We start from the raw sequence: 15,210 nt of genomic DNA, 5'->3' as shown, positions 1-15,210 counted from the left end.
TGCAGAGGCGGATGGATTGGGGTTCAATTGAACCCCAAACTTTTGATGCGGTGTAGAAATTTATTTGTAAAAATTTACTAAATTTATAATAAATAGTAGATATGAAGTCATAACTTTAGAAATATAATGATTCCATGCTAAAAAATTTAGAAGGTTGAACCTCTAGATTTTAAATCCTAGATCCGCTGTGTGACAGTATTTCTTTATTATTCAGCTAAAAAAAGATTGCACATTTCTCTACGTTACATAATAAATAGAAAACAAGGGAGTGGCTAAATTGATTATTTTTGTTTTCCATCATTGTTCTTGTATGGGTTAACACGTAGACCAACATGTGGCTGACACGTGTTAGTTAAGATAATGGAGTAGAAAGATCTAATGATAATGTCGAGCACAACATTTATGAAGAGGTAGCTGATACCGACGACGTAGTTAACGAAGAGAACATCAACGGGAATATCATACGAGACACACTTGATTACGCATTAAATAGAGTTAATGCAGTAACGGCGAAACGGTTTCTGTCAGTCAAAATCAAGGAATTAAATGACAATCATTAGTTCAGCAATTAATGATTGTTGTTACATACACACAACGGGAAAGACACCAGATAGGACCAGATACCTATAAATAGTACTTTCACTTGTATATTTGATCATAAAATACTTACTGAAAGAAAATACATTATTATTGATTACTTTCTGCTTATTATTATTGTTCTGATTCTCTTATCATCAAGCTCTTGTTCATTTTTCGCAAAGGAGAAATTCATTATTGCTATTCATCACAATTGGCATAAGTTTACTTTTTCCCTTTGTTTACTTATTCTTTGTCAACCTTTAATAACTCGCTTGTGTTAATTGAACCATCTTTATCAAATTACTACCAACTGTAGTTAACCTTATTTAACTTTTAATACGAATTTAACTATTTGGGCAAAGTACGATTTTTGACTCAAACAGTTTGGCGTCGTCTGTGGGAATTCTACAGTCACCTTGTAGTTTGATCTCTGTTTACGCAAGCGTTATTACTTTGGTATTCTCTTTTGTTTTTGCATTTCAGAAATGACAAGATCTACACCTCCACCCATTGACAAAATTAGGAACGTCAATGATGAAGGATTGGTTGATGCAACTAATGGAACAACAGGGTACACATCAATGGTGGATCCAAATCAAGCTTCAATCCTGATAGGTGATTTATGAGAATTCTTGAAAGGAGAGATGACGCAGGTGATGAAACAAATGATGGTTGAAGTGCGACAAAATCCCTTAAGACCACCTCCACCGAACAGGATTCTTTGGTTCAAGTCGGTCAATGCCCCTTGAGCAGAGAAACTTAAACATCGAACCAACCAATACCAGTGATCTCGGCGTAACAACAGGAGAAACGGGTCACGACGATGCTGACATCAATCCAATCATACCCGAGCCAATATTGTAGCGGTTCGAGGAGCATATGAAAAAATTCAAAGAACACAAAGAGTGAATCAGCAGAATACCTGGGGCACCACCCGCTATCAAAAAAGAAGATGATAGTGACTATATATATAATCCATGGAAAGATTCTGCAGATTTGGAACACGTTTTAGAAAGTTTCAAATTACCAAAAATCAAAAAATATGATGGAACTTCCGACTCTCAGGATCATATCACGGCTTATACATCTGCTATTCGGGCATGTGATCTTGGGCCAAAGATGACTCGGTCTGTTATGATCAAATGATTTGGTCAAGTGTTGACGAGAGGAGCATTAGATTGGTATGCGAGCTTACCCTCAAATTTGCTTGAGTCCTTTGCGGATTTGGTAAATGTTACACCTCGTACTTTCAGAGAAGCACTTATTAAATTTGAACGTAAGTATGTCGAGCCATGGCTAAGTAAAGCAACTTTGGATTAGGAGGAACGAAGCATTATTAAGTATATTGTATAAGTAAAGGATGAATTACGATCTCATAAGTCGTAATCGGGAAGGACAATCTTGGAACCAAAGGACATGACTATTATCAAGTATGATTAATGATAAATATCATGTATGGAGAGTTTCGGAAGATTCCGGGACCAAGAAAATCGAAGAAAGTAAGTTTGTCGAAAATTTGGAAAAAAGTTGGCCGAATTTTGGACAGAATTTTGGGTCAAATTTGGACGGGTATATCTCCAGGTATATCAGGAGTTTTAAGGTGTTTCAAAGCTTAAAGTGAAGTCGAGTCTAGTTTCCAACGCAACAAACCGTTCGTCAATACGACATCGGAGTAGGGAGTTATGGGCATTTTAAGATGGACTGCCAGAAGCCCGTGAACTTACGCGAATTCTCTGGAAACTTACTTAAGCCCCACTAATTCGGCCCAATAGAGCCTAACCCGACCCACACACCTATAAATACTCCTCTAACTCATCATTTTTCACGATCTTCTCATTCCCATACTTCTAAAAAGTTCTTGAGAGTTCTTGAGGGTTCCATGACCTTCCATAATCTTCCATCATCTTCCATAACCTTCCATAATCTTCCATAATCTTCGATAACCTTTCCATATCATCAAGAGAGAAGATCAACATCAAAACCTCAAAGATAATTCATGGAAGGTAATTGTTCTTGTTTCTCTTTAAGGTGGTGATGAACTTGATCTTGGAAAGAGTTGAATAAAGTGAAGTTCTTCTACTATAAGGTATGTTCTTCATATTATTTACATGATTGAGATGATGTAAAGATTTAGCAAGTCTTAAAGAGGAAAGAATCATAGGAGAAAAAAATCATAAAGTGTTGAATTGAAGTTGATGGCCATGAGGTGAGTTTGAAAGAGAATTTTGGATTAATTTGAGATTAAATTGAATATAATTCTTTGATTATGGTATTGTGGGTATTATTTTGTTTGGTTGAGAAATTAGGAAAAATATCGTGTGGGATGTTTTATGGAATATATTGGTATTGATAATATTGTTGTTGATGTTGGTATTGTTGTTGTTGATGTTGGTATTGTTGTTGTTGTTGGTTGCTGGATTGTGATTTTGGGCTAGGCATATAAACAGGGGAGATGCTGACCGAATTTCAGCAGATTTTAAATGGATTTTAATTAAAGGCTTGAGATAAGTGTATGATTGATGGGTGTAAATTATTCACGTAATTTTATACATAAAAAAATAGGTTTTAAAATAAAACATGAATAATTATATCTTATTCTCGCATATTTTCTGACAGAATCTTGCAGGAAAAAGAATATCTCGGAAGAATGAAAAATAAGCAAATGCCAAAGAGATAAGAAAATATTTCATAGGTGCAGCCACAAGTCCATGTTCACAACCGTGAAATTTCACATGTGGGAATTACATAAAGACAACATTGGAAGAAGTTGTAAAATCCACGGGTGTGACCGCCACTTTTATACTCACACCTGCCAAGTGTTGAAATCCCCGGGTGTGACCGCCACATTCATACTCACACCGGTCAAGTAAGGTCACGGATGTGAGCACTACTTCAAGGAATGCATTCGCAGGGGGAGACACTGTATTTTCCTATAAATAGAGGCATCACTTTTCTTAGAAATTATAGAATCCAATCTTGAGAAAGACATAAGAAATAGGCTTTGCTCTATTTCTCTTCTTTTTATTTTATATTTGTAGGAGTAGTATTTTATTTTTAATTTCTTTCTTACATACTCCTTAATGGAGTAGTTTCTTTTTGTTGGGATAGTTGAAGAAGCTTGGTATGATGTTATAATATTATCTTTACTTTAATTTTTTCATGTCTTGATATTCAAATCTTTAATCTTGCTTCTTTTAGTCCTAATTCTCACGGAGGGATTAATTCAAGCTAGTTTATCGATTCGAAAATCTCAATATTATTTCTTTTAGTCCTAATTCTCACGGAGGGATTAATTCAAATAATTTTGTTGGTTTAAAATTGTTATCTTATTTCTTTCGGTCCTAATTCTCACGGAGGGATTGACTCAAATAATTTTAATGATTTGAGGGGTCTCTATCTTATTTCTTTCAGTTCTAATTCTCGGGAGGGATTGTTTCAAATAAGTTTAGTGATTTTAAGGGCTAATCGCGAGGTCTTTATTCCTCATAACACAAATCAAGTCACATAAGTCTTTCTATTCTTTTGTGAAATTTAATAGAATGGGATTTTATTATAATTGTACCAAGTGAATTCAACGACTCCCAACTCTTTTCTTTTTAAATTTTCTAATAAGTTGTTTATTTTATTTTAAGCAATTTATAATTTCAAAACCTCTCCTTTCATCAATTTGATTCTCTCAAATAGTACCCAAGACAATACGCATCTAGCCTAGGTGGTTCCAATCTCTGTGGGACGATATCTTAAACTATACTAGAATTTGATAGAGTACGAGCAAATTTTCCTATGCACTTTGGCCTTGTCAATGATGGTGCGCCTAACAATTGTATAAATGGTCTTATATGTAGATTACGAGACTACGAATGATCATAACTAGATTGCAAGACAGGAGGTAGGTTGGAAAGTCAGAAAGTAAGCTTCCAGGTATGTATGGCTAAACCCTTTCTTTCTAAAGGCATGATTCTTTTGTTATAAACCTTTGTACAATATCCAAAATATCCTTGACTCCACAAATACTAGAAGCCTATGAATCTTATGATCCTTACGATATTATTGAGCTTATTCATGATCTTTGAGACTATTCTTTGTGATTAATATTACCTCATAATACTTGTTCATTCGAGGTGAGACATAGCGATGACGATTCTATTTCTAATGCTATCTAAGTTCATGGTTCTCGATACCCTCATGACTTTATGTATTTCATCTTATGATGGTTGATCCTTCAAGGAATGATATAGTGATAATGATAATGCTAATTATGATGTTGATTTCATTTATGTATATTTTTTTATGTTTATATATGTATGTATGTATGTATGTATTGCACTCCCACTGATCAGTTGGGATAACTCCGAGTTCCGAAAGGGCCAGGTATGGATAACACCGAGTCCCGAAAGGGCCGGTTACGGGTAACACCGAGCCTCTAAAGGGCCGGGTACGGATGACACCTAGCCCCGAAAGGGCCGGGTAGGATGATACCGAGTCCCGATAGGGCCGGGTACGGATATAACAGTAGTATGTATAGTAAATGTATGTGAATGCAAATATGTGTATATTGTGTATGGATCTGTATGAAATGTTTTTCCTATAGACAAGTTAATTTACGTGACAGAAATCTCAGGAAGTGTACGAGGTATAATTGCTCACTTTATCTTATGTTATCTTCATTCTTATATCATGTTACTATTCATGCCTTACATACTCAGTACATTATTCGTACTGACGTCCCTTCTTGTGGACGCTGAGTTCATGCCCGCAGGTATAGATAGACGAGATGAGGATCTTTCATCGTAGGCTACCTTCAGGTATTGGTCTTGAGTGGTGGCTCCACTTCTTCTTGGAGCATTGCTAAGTCTGGGTCTATATATATATATATATATATATATATCTTCTTGGAGCATTGCTAAGTCTGGGTCTATATATATAACTAACTTGTGTTAAGGGTATGTCAGGGGCCCTGTCCCGACTTGTATACTTCAGTCATATTCATAAAGGCTTTGCAGACAGTTCCTGAGTACAGCTTAGTTATATTATGTCGGTTGTTATGTTGGCATCATAATATTTATGCATGATATTATGCTCATATTTAGCCTTTAGAATTATTTTTACCATTCGAGACATGAAGGATGCGAGTTATAAGTTGGTTCGCTCGGTTCTCGTAGGGTGCCGGGTGCCAGTCATGCCTCACCAAGGTTGGGGCGTAATAGTAGATAAATTCAAGAAGGCACACACTGGAGCAAGAAAAGCAGAGAAAAGAGTAGAAGATATATTCAATATCAAACAATGGAGGGATGAAACTCTGCAAAAATTTGTTCATCGCTTCCAGAAACACTGCAACACCTTGCCGTAAATCGAAGACAAGTGGGCTGGGATTGCATTCCAACATGCATTACATCCCGATGGAACACCGGCAACAAAAGATCTAGCCAAACACTTAGTTGAATATCCGGCGAAGACATAGGACGACATATATTATCAATATTGTTCAAAAATTCTGATAGAGCAGGATATCATCAGTCCGATCATGAGAAAATCATCATCAACTAAGGATACATCAAGTAGAAGATATTCCAGAAAAAGCGACGGAGATTGAATGTATAGAAGAGAATATTATGATCCATATTATTCACGAGGAAGTCATGAATGTACGCGAAGAAATAATCAATATCGGCGTAGATCACCACCAGCAGCAGGGACTTCCCGAGAAAATTACAACACCGGAGCTCCGAAACTCACAGACCATAATTTTTGTGTTTCGACATCAGAGGTAGTTGTAGCATTGGACAAATTGGGTAATAGGGTCAAATGGCCTGGAAAAATGAAATCAGATCCCAGTAAAAGAAATCCAAAACATTTCTGTGAATTTCATAAAGGACTTTGTCACAAAACCAAGGATTGCTATGCATTGCGATTGGCGGTCGCCGATCTCTTAGAGCAAGGGCATTTGACGGAGTTGCTTTCGGAGAAAGGCAAATAAGCATATTATCGGAACAGGGAGCAAGGAGAGCCGCCACCACTTCCCGAGCCAAAGCGAGTAGTTAATTTTATTACAGGTGGTGTAGATGTCAACATCACAGGAGGATTGGACGTCAACAAAGTCACTTACACTTCAGGCATGAAGTTCAAAAGAGTAACAACCAAAAATAAAAATAAAAAGGGATAGGCTAGCTCTCGTCGAGGATTGTATCACCTTTAATGAAGCCCACGCCGATAATATGCAATTTCCGCATAATGATGGGTTAGTAATTACTTTACGCATCTTAGATACTGATATTAAGCGTGCTTTTGTTGATCAGGAAAGTGCTGCCAACATCACAAACATCAGGTTCATAGACGAGATGAAATTGACGAGCAAAATAATCCATAAATCCATCATGCTTACTGGGTTCAATAATTCAACAAAAAAAACTCTCGGTGAAATAATTTTACTAGTAGTTGCAGGTGGGTGGAGCTACAAACTGCTTTTTCAATCATGTCCTCTGCAATGGCTTACAACATGATAGTTGGACGTCCCTGGATTCACGCCATGAAAGCAGTGCCGTCAACATATCACCAAGTGATCAAATTTCCAACGCCGTGGGGAATAGGCGAAATTCGTGGAGAGCAAAGGATTTCCCGAGATTGTTACGTCGTGGCCCTAAAGAAGGGCATGCATAAGGTAAAACAATTCGAACCTGTAAGTGAACGTAAAAAGGATAAACAGATCTACAAATACTACAACAAACGGAATCAAGTACCACTAATCCTGAAAAAGGAGCTATACAATAACCTTTAACAGAGGAGAAATCAGTGGCGGTAGTTGAAGATCTCAACCCAACGCTGTTTGATGATGCATCTCCAGAAAAGCGTACATTCCTTGGATGCAAACTACATCAACTAAGTAAGTATAGTTCATTTTTACGTGACAATATAGATATATTTGCCTTTTGCCATGCTGACATGAGAGGAATAGTGTCGAAGGTAGAAATCCATAAGCTGCACATTGATCCTTATCACAGACCCATAAAATAACCCGAAAAAGATTCCCCAAAGATAGAAGTAAATTCATAGAGGAAGAGGTACAAAGGTTGTTAGATGCCGGATCAATTAGGCCAGTAGAGCACACAGACTGGGTTTCAAATGTGGTAGTGGTGCCAAAGAAGAGTGGGAAGCTGCGAATGTGTGTGGATTTCACGAATTTAAACAAAGCATGCCCAAAGGATCCATTTACGCTCCCTCACATAGATCAAATGATAGACGCAACAGCTGGCCATGAGTTGTTAAGTTTTCTTAATACATATTCAGGATACAATCAAATCAAGATGAATCCTGCAGATCAAACAAAAATAACATTTATAACACCGAGGGATTTACATTGTTATAATGTGATGCCGTTTGGACTCAAGGACGCCGGTGCAACATATCAACGGTTAGTAACAACGATGTTCAAAAATCAATTGGGATGAACAATGGAGGTGTACATTAACGATATGGTTGTGAAATTGGAAAGGGCTGAAAACCACTTAATTCATTTGAAGGAAGCCTTTGCAATATTAAGGCAATTCAACATGAAGCTGAACCCCAAGAAATGCGCATTTGGCGTGACCTCAGGAAAGTTCTTGGGATTCATGGCTTCAAAGCGGGGAATTGAGATAAATCCAGCCCAGCCGATGATCTCAGCAGTAAAAAAGAGGTTCAAAGTTTGACTGGTCGAGTGGCAGCGTTATCCCGATTTATTTTAAGGTCATTGGAAAGATGCCACAAATTCTTCACGGTGCTAAAAAAGCAGCAAGATTTCGAGTGGACGCTGGAATGCAAACAAGCATTGTAAGAGCTTAAAAGGTATCTTTCAAGTCCGCCGTTGCTGTCAAAACCCAACTCCGAGGAAAAGCTATTTCTATATCTTGCCATTTCAGAGGTATCGGTAAGCGCTGTTTTAGTACGGGAAGAAGAAGGTAAACAATCTCCAATTTATTATGTTAGTAAAATACTCTTAGATGCCAAAGCAAGATATCCGCACTTAGAAAAATTAGTTTTAGCTTTAGTGCATGCTGCTAGAAAATTAAGATATTATTTTCAAAGTCATCCAATTGCCGTGGTAACAACATTTCTCCTGCGAAGTATTCTCCACAGGCCAAAATATCATGCAGATTAGCTAAATAGGCAATAGAACTTAGTGAATTTGATATTACTTATCAACCCATAAATGCTATAAAATTACAAGTTCTTGTCGATTTTGTAGCAGACTTTAGTTCAAAATTAACTTTAGAGGCAGAAAAAGTAACCATCGCAACTTCAGGGTCATCGTCTGGAATATGGAACCTATACACGGATGGGGCATCTAATGAAAGTGGGTCGGAATTAGGCTTAGTACTTAAAGTACCTAGCGGAGAAATTGTCTGTCATGACATTAAATGCCCAAAAATTACTAAGAATGAAGCCGAGTATGAGGCTGTTATTGCAGGTTTAAAACTAGCTTTGGAATATGGAGCAGAAAGCGTCAAGGTACATTGTGATTCGCAATTGGTGGTTAATCAAGTGAATGGAACTTTCAGTATAAAAGAACCACGAATGCAGAAATATCAAACGCAGATATCAGACCTCTTTGCAAAATTCAAAGACTGGGGACTGGAGCAGATTCCACGGGAAAGAAACACTGAGGCCGATGGCTTAGCGAAATTGGCATCAGCTGCTGATCCCCCGGAGCCAGAAAGTAGAAGTTTGATCCATTTGTTGCATCCCATTAGTTGCAAAATTGAAGTACGTGCAACGGGATCAACACATGATTGGTGAAATGAGATACTCGATTATTTGCAACAAGGGACTCTACCTGAAGTTAAGAAAGAAGCACAAAAATTTTGAGTAAAAGCAGCTAGATATTGCTTAGTATACGGGAGTTATATCGAAGAAAATTTGGAGGGACGCTCACAAAATGCTTAGGTCCAACCGACACAGAACCCGCTATGCGCACAAGTGCATAGTGGATATTGTGGAAATCATTCCAGTGGAAGATCATTAGCTCGATCTTTATTGCGTGCAGATTATCGTTGAAGCGCAATGGGCAAAGATTCACAAAATTTTGTACGATGATGCAAAAAGTGTCAAACATATGCATCTGCAATACATCAACTTGCAGAGCCTCTCCATTCAGTCATTACCCCATGGCCATTTATGAAATGGGGACTCGACACCATGGGACTATTCCCGCAAGCCAAAGGTAAAGTTAAATTTTTACTTGTTGCAACTGACTATTTTTCTAAGTGGGTTGAAGCAGGGGCATACGCAAAAATTGGACAAGAGCAAGTTATTAATTTCCTATAGAAAGACATCATATGTCAATTCGGAATCCCTAAGGAAATAAACTGCGATAACGAGAAGCAATTTATCGAGGTAGAGATAACAAATTTTCTCCAAAATCTCGGGATCAAAAGGATAACATCTTCACCATATCATCCATCCGGCAATGGACAGGCAGAGTCAACAACCAAGACGATACTCAAAGTATTGAAAAGACGAATTGGGAATGCAAAAGGAAGTTGGCCTGATGTACTCCCTGAGGTTCTTTGGTCTTACCGAGTTACGCACAAGATTAGTACCAGAGAAACACCCTTCTTATTAGTCTATGGAGCAGAGGCATTGGTGTCAATCGAAGTAATGAATCCAAGCATAAGATATGCACATGCTATACAGACATAGAACATGGAAGCAATGAAGGATGGACTTGATCTGTTGGAAGAATTAGCTCTGATCAAGTTAATGGCACAGAAACAGCAGGTGGAAAGATATTATAACAATAAGACGAAATTGCTTCAGATTAAACTTGGAGATTTGGTCATGTGAATGATAACCCCAGCCAGCAAGATACCGAACGAGGGCAAGCTAGGAGCAAACTCGGAAGGACCCTATAGAGTTATAGCTGATGCAGGAAAAAGAGCATTTCAATTAGAAACTTTGGACGAGAAGGTTGTCTCCAGCAACTACAACATAAGCAATTTAAAGCTTTTCCATTCCTAACGTCTAGTTACATTCGACAAGTTGTACTCTTTTTTTCTTACCCGAGTTTTATCCCATTTGGGTTTTACCGGGGAGGTTTTAACGAGGCAGTAAGTAGAATGTACGAGGATGAATTACGGGCATCATTGCTTAGTTCTTCATGATTCACAACAAAACAATGAGGGACTATCACTAGGGAGCATTGTCCCAATAATGTATGGAAAAGGCCTCCGGGCTCGATTTGTAAACTTATAATCATATTAGCAATGAAATTGATCATTATATCATCTTTGTGTTTTATAATTTTGTATGGTATATTCATGATTCCGATCATATACACATATCATCGTTTCCAATTGTGCAAATGATGTATTCATGATTCCAATCATACATACACAATACACAATAGTAATGCAGATCATTTAAGAAGCCGAAAGATTCCGATTCCGTTAGGGACATATACGAATTAACAACGGCGGAATTTGACATTTAAGATTTCTTGTTTGTATGAAAATTCAAAATCATCTTTGAATAGTACCTCTCAATTGCCTAATTAGATGACTTCTTCATAATCTAATAAGTCATTTAAGCTACTCAGGAAACTATAGCAAAATTCCCGAAAAGGCAACATCAAAGTTACATGTCTACTTATAAGAATTCTAATATTAAAATTCTTAAGCGGATTGATCGCCCGTGAAAGGTTTTAATTGAAGAAAACTTCAAAGAGATTGTTTATAATGAAGGCAAAACATGAATGAAAGAAATTTTATTCATAAAAACAAAGCCTTACAAGAGAAAAACACAAAGTACAAACATTTAAATATGAGAAGAAGAAACTGTTGAAGAAGAAGGAAGGGGGGCATCTTTGGCAATTCGCACAGGAGCACCCTCGAGAACATCCCCGACATTGGAATCAATGTTTGGATCCTCCCTGATTACGACATCCTTAGGGGAAGGAATAGCTGCACCTCGGATAGCATATCCACTTTATTTGAGGTGCCGGCATCATCTTCCTCTTCAGTCATTTCTTCCTCCGCCGTGGATTCATCCTCTGCATTATATTCGAGGATTTAATTGGCTTCTTTCATGTTCTACTCAACAACGGCGAGAGCCTGAGCATGATCAAAAGAAGAAGGGTCGAAATTCTTCAAAAATTCATATCGAGCTTTGATAACAGTCCAACCGAGAATCTTTTACTTTTCATCTTCAAAACTCTTCTCCATATCTTCAATCTTTTGTTTGTACTTGTCTTTCCGACCTCGGAGTTGCTATGTCAATTCACGCAATTTTCATAGCACGATCCAGAACCTTTGAGAACTCTTTGTGGCTTTCGTTCAGCATAACATTTTTCTTTTTGAGATCCCGATCTTTATCCGTTAAATCTTTTTGGAGAGCTTGAATGTCATGCTTACTCTGATTTAGATCAATCAAAACCTGGGCAAGCTCTCTGGAGTCTTTAACATTTTTCAATTTCAAAACATTGAAATCAGATTCAAGTTTGTTGAGTTTGGCATTTTGATCCCACAATTTATTTTGAAAATCAACTTTTAGTTGATTCGACTCCACTTCCTGCTTGGCTATGCGAAAAGCTTCAACTTTTTCCTTTTCGAGATCAGTAATTTGCTTCTGAAAATTTGTTTCATCAGCTCGAAGTGCCACAATTTCGGCTTTGGCCCTGTCCAACTTATCAACAGAAGAAGTGCGTTCCGCCTTCAAGATCTTTACTTCCTGAGTGAGTACAACATTCTCTTCACGAAACTTCTAAATGAGTTTAGCTTCACCTTCGGAACGTTCAAGATTTCCACATAAATAAGTTTGAGCCTATATCAAAATTGATACGGATTAGAATATAGAATGAAGGAAAGTAAGAAAGAAAGAGAAGAAGGGAAGAAAAAATGCATACCTGAATCATGAGCCCGAGGGAAACTATGTCCATTTGATGAGTAGGCATATCTTTCAAAATCATATTCTCCTTGGAACCAATATAGTTATGAGCAACACGACTCATCACATGAGGATTGGCCAAAAGGTTATCTTCATTCAATAATTCAAATGAACGATTACGATTGACAGTGAGAAGAACAAAAGACTTCATCCGCATAGTTGTAGGATCATCTGCCTGTAGAAGTTGTGCTCGAGGATCAACCCCGTGCAAAATGTTGCCTTCTTCCCAAATATTTTCCCCTTTATCGGCTACGGTGAAGCGGGAAACAGGTTGAGCAGTATTATAAGGAACAGTGGGGGTAATTGTTACTCGCCTTTGGAAAGGAGAAGTAGGAATACTAGTAGGAATATCAACAGAACTAACATCAATTATTTTCAGTATTGACCAAGTTCTCAGCATTGGCGACAACAGCTTCACGAGAAGGAACCTCAACTTCAGCTTCACCAACACCATCAGGATGACAGATCTCAGTCTCATTGACAACTCTAGAAATAATATTATCGGTGATGTCCGCCTCAGGAACCATAGTATCACCTTCATTATAGCTCTTAGTAACAGTCGTCAATTTCTCCATCTCCTTCACCGGAGACTCATCTGAAATGACAACAATGTCAAAAGAAGTTGGAAACTCAAACCACCTTTTACGACATAAAAATAAAGAGAATTTTTCTTCAGAATCAGTACTCTCATCAATTGGCCTGAACTCACTTAGCATACCTCTTGTCTTCTCAGGAACAACATCAGACGATTCCGTAAGATTGTCTTCTCAATCTTGTCTTCTTTAAGGCAGGCTCGTCAATAGCCTTGGAATCCTTAACTTCGGCATTAGATCTCTTAATAGTAATAGATCTTAACTTTTCCAATGCCGACCCTTCTTCACTCGGAAGAGTCAGTCGTTTCTTGCTACATGTTTCACCATTTTCGAAGGACCTGAGAAAAATAAAATGGATGTAAGATAAATTCTTTCACCATTACAAAGCAAGAAATTTCTTCGAAATCTTTACCCCTACCCTTCGCAGAGGCTCCGTCCGGCTTCATGTCTTTAAGGGTACAAATACCCTTCGAAACGGCATACGCACCTAAGTCCGAACACTTGCCGAAGCCTGAATCACGGCTTCAGTAAACTCCCTTATATTTGAAGGTTTAACCAATTTAGGGTTAAAAGCTGTTGAACAAAAGGAGAAGTTTAAGATGAGAAGAGTAAGGGAATGAAGAAAAGTAAGAAAAATAATATTACCTCTCGCGTTCCACTTTTCCGGGAAGGTGCAACCATCCCCGTTCACCAATTGAGCAGTGAAAATAAATACGAATTCATGACCATCCTCGTAATCTTCAAACAATTTACTAGATCCCCATGCTCTGAACATAATCATAGAGTCTCGGATAAAACGGATCGAATTCAAATATAGAATATGATCAAGAGTAATATTTACTCCGGCAAGATGAGCAGCATGCTCAAGTAATTGAAACAATCGCCAAACTCCGGGAGTAATTTGTACCACACAAATTTTCAAGCGGCGGCAAAATTCATCTATCAACGGCGAAAGAGGCAAAGTAAAGCCGATAGTAAAAGGATAGATGTACACCGCAGAGTATCCGGGAAGATGAGTAGTTGCGGGCACACCCTCTTCGGGGACTACGATGTTGAGATCGCGATTTATCCAGTGGCACCTTTCCAGAATGGAATCAAGAGAGACCTCAGTTACACGAGAAGTAATTGAAGAATCTAAGGCCATCCTTTCCCCGTCTAGCTCTGAAACATCACGGTTATCGCCTTTCGGAAGGACAATCTTTAAACCTGTAATATGAGAAGGATTCTTCGGAATCACACTATCAACAGAAGGAAGATTCACCGTAATAGTTTCATCTTCACCAACATCAGACGTTGATGAAGATGAAGGCCTGGAAACAGCAGTAGCGGCAATAGCGTCGCCCATAAATTTTTTATGAGGCAATCTGTTCTTAGGTTTTTCAACACCCATATTGGGGGGAAGAGCGTCAACAATGACGACCTTCTCTAGTGAAATATTTTGAGAAGATGAAGGGCAAGACATGGTTGAAAATCAAAGAAGTCAAAGAAATCGACGAAGTTAAAGAATAAGAAGAAGTAGCGAAGATATTCAAAAATTGAAGCGTGAATTGGAAGTAAAAAATGAGAGGGTAAAAATTCGCTTTTTTAGAGGAGTTATTATTGCATCAGGAACCGGTGAGAAAATGAAGGGCACAGCAATGGCCACGTGCCCCACGTCTGACTTCGTCATTAATGCGAGTCTTTTCAACTTCTGCGGTTATGCCACGTACCCATCATGGTAATAGGCCACGATCTAACGTCAGTTACAACGTTTCTTATTCTACAATGAAACGATTCAAATGTCTAATCAAGGAAAGATCGATGAAAATTGGCAAGACAATTCTTCGGGAACATCTTTGTGATGAACCCGAAAAATTGAGAGACTATCTGTATGGGTAAAAATCGCGCCTAACACGTGGACCAACAGGTGGCTGACACATGTCAGTTAAGACAATGGCGTAGAAAGATCTAATGGTAATGCCGAGCACAGCATTTATGAAAAGGTAGTTGATACCGACGATGTAGTTAACAAAGAGAACATCAACGGGAATATCATACGAGACACAATGCATTAAATAGAGTTAATGCAGTAACGGTGAAACGGTTTCTGATAGTCAGAATCAAGGAATTAAATGACAATCAT

At 38.0% G+C, this 15,210-nt stretch overlaps 1 protein-coding gene across 1 annotated transcript; it reads left to right on the top strand.

Annotated features, from left to right (window-relative positions):
- Positions 1–1,064: 1,064 nt before the first annotated feature.
- On the top strand, positions 1,065–9,351 carry LOC132031765 (uncharacterized). The gene is made up of 2 exons (XM_059421677.1): positions 1,065–1,194; positions 8,801–9,351. Exons 1-2 carry the CDS (start codon positions 1,065–1,067, stop codon positions 9,349–9,351), a joined length of 681 nt encoding a protein of 226 aa, XP_059277660.1.
- The last annotated feature ends 5,859 nt before the right edge of the window (positions 9,352–15,210 follow it).

This window comes from Lycium ferocissimum, chromosome 9 (assembly GCF_029784015.1).
Source record: "Lycium ferocissimum isolate CSIRO_LF1 chromosome 9, AGI_CSIRO_Lferr_CH_V1, whole genome shotgun sequence".
Classification (NCBI taxonomy): Eukaryota; Viridiplantae; Streptophyta; class Magnoliopsida; order Solanales; family Solanaceae; genus Lycium; species Lycium ferocissimum.
The sequence above is the reverse complement of the archived record's forward strand: the minus strand, read 5'-3'. Positions and strand labels throughout refer to the sequence as shown.

Excerpts from the sequence above, each read along its gene's own strand:
- LOC132031765 (XM_059421677.1), top strand. The coding sequence starts at position 1,065 with ATGACAAGATCTACACCTCCACCCATTGACAAAATTAGGAACGTCAAT. Across the intron at positions 1,195-8,800 it reads TCAAGCTTCAATCCTGATAG|CAGACTTTAGTTCAAAATTA; the intron begins GTGATTTATGAG and ends TCGATTTTGTAG.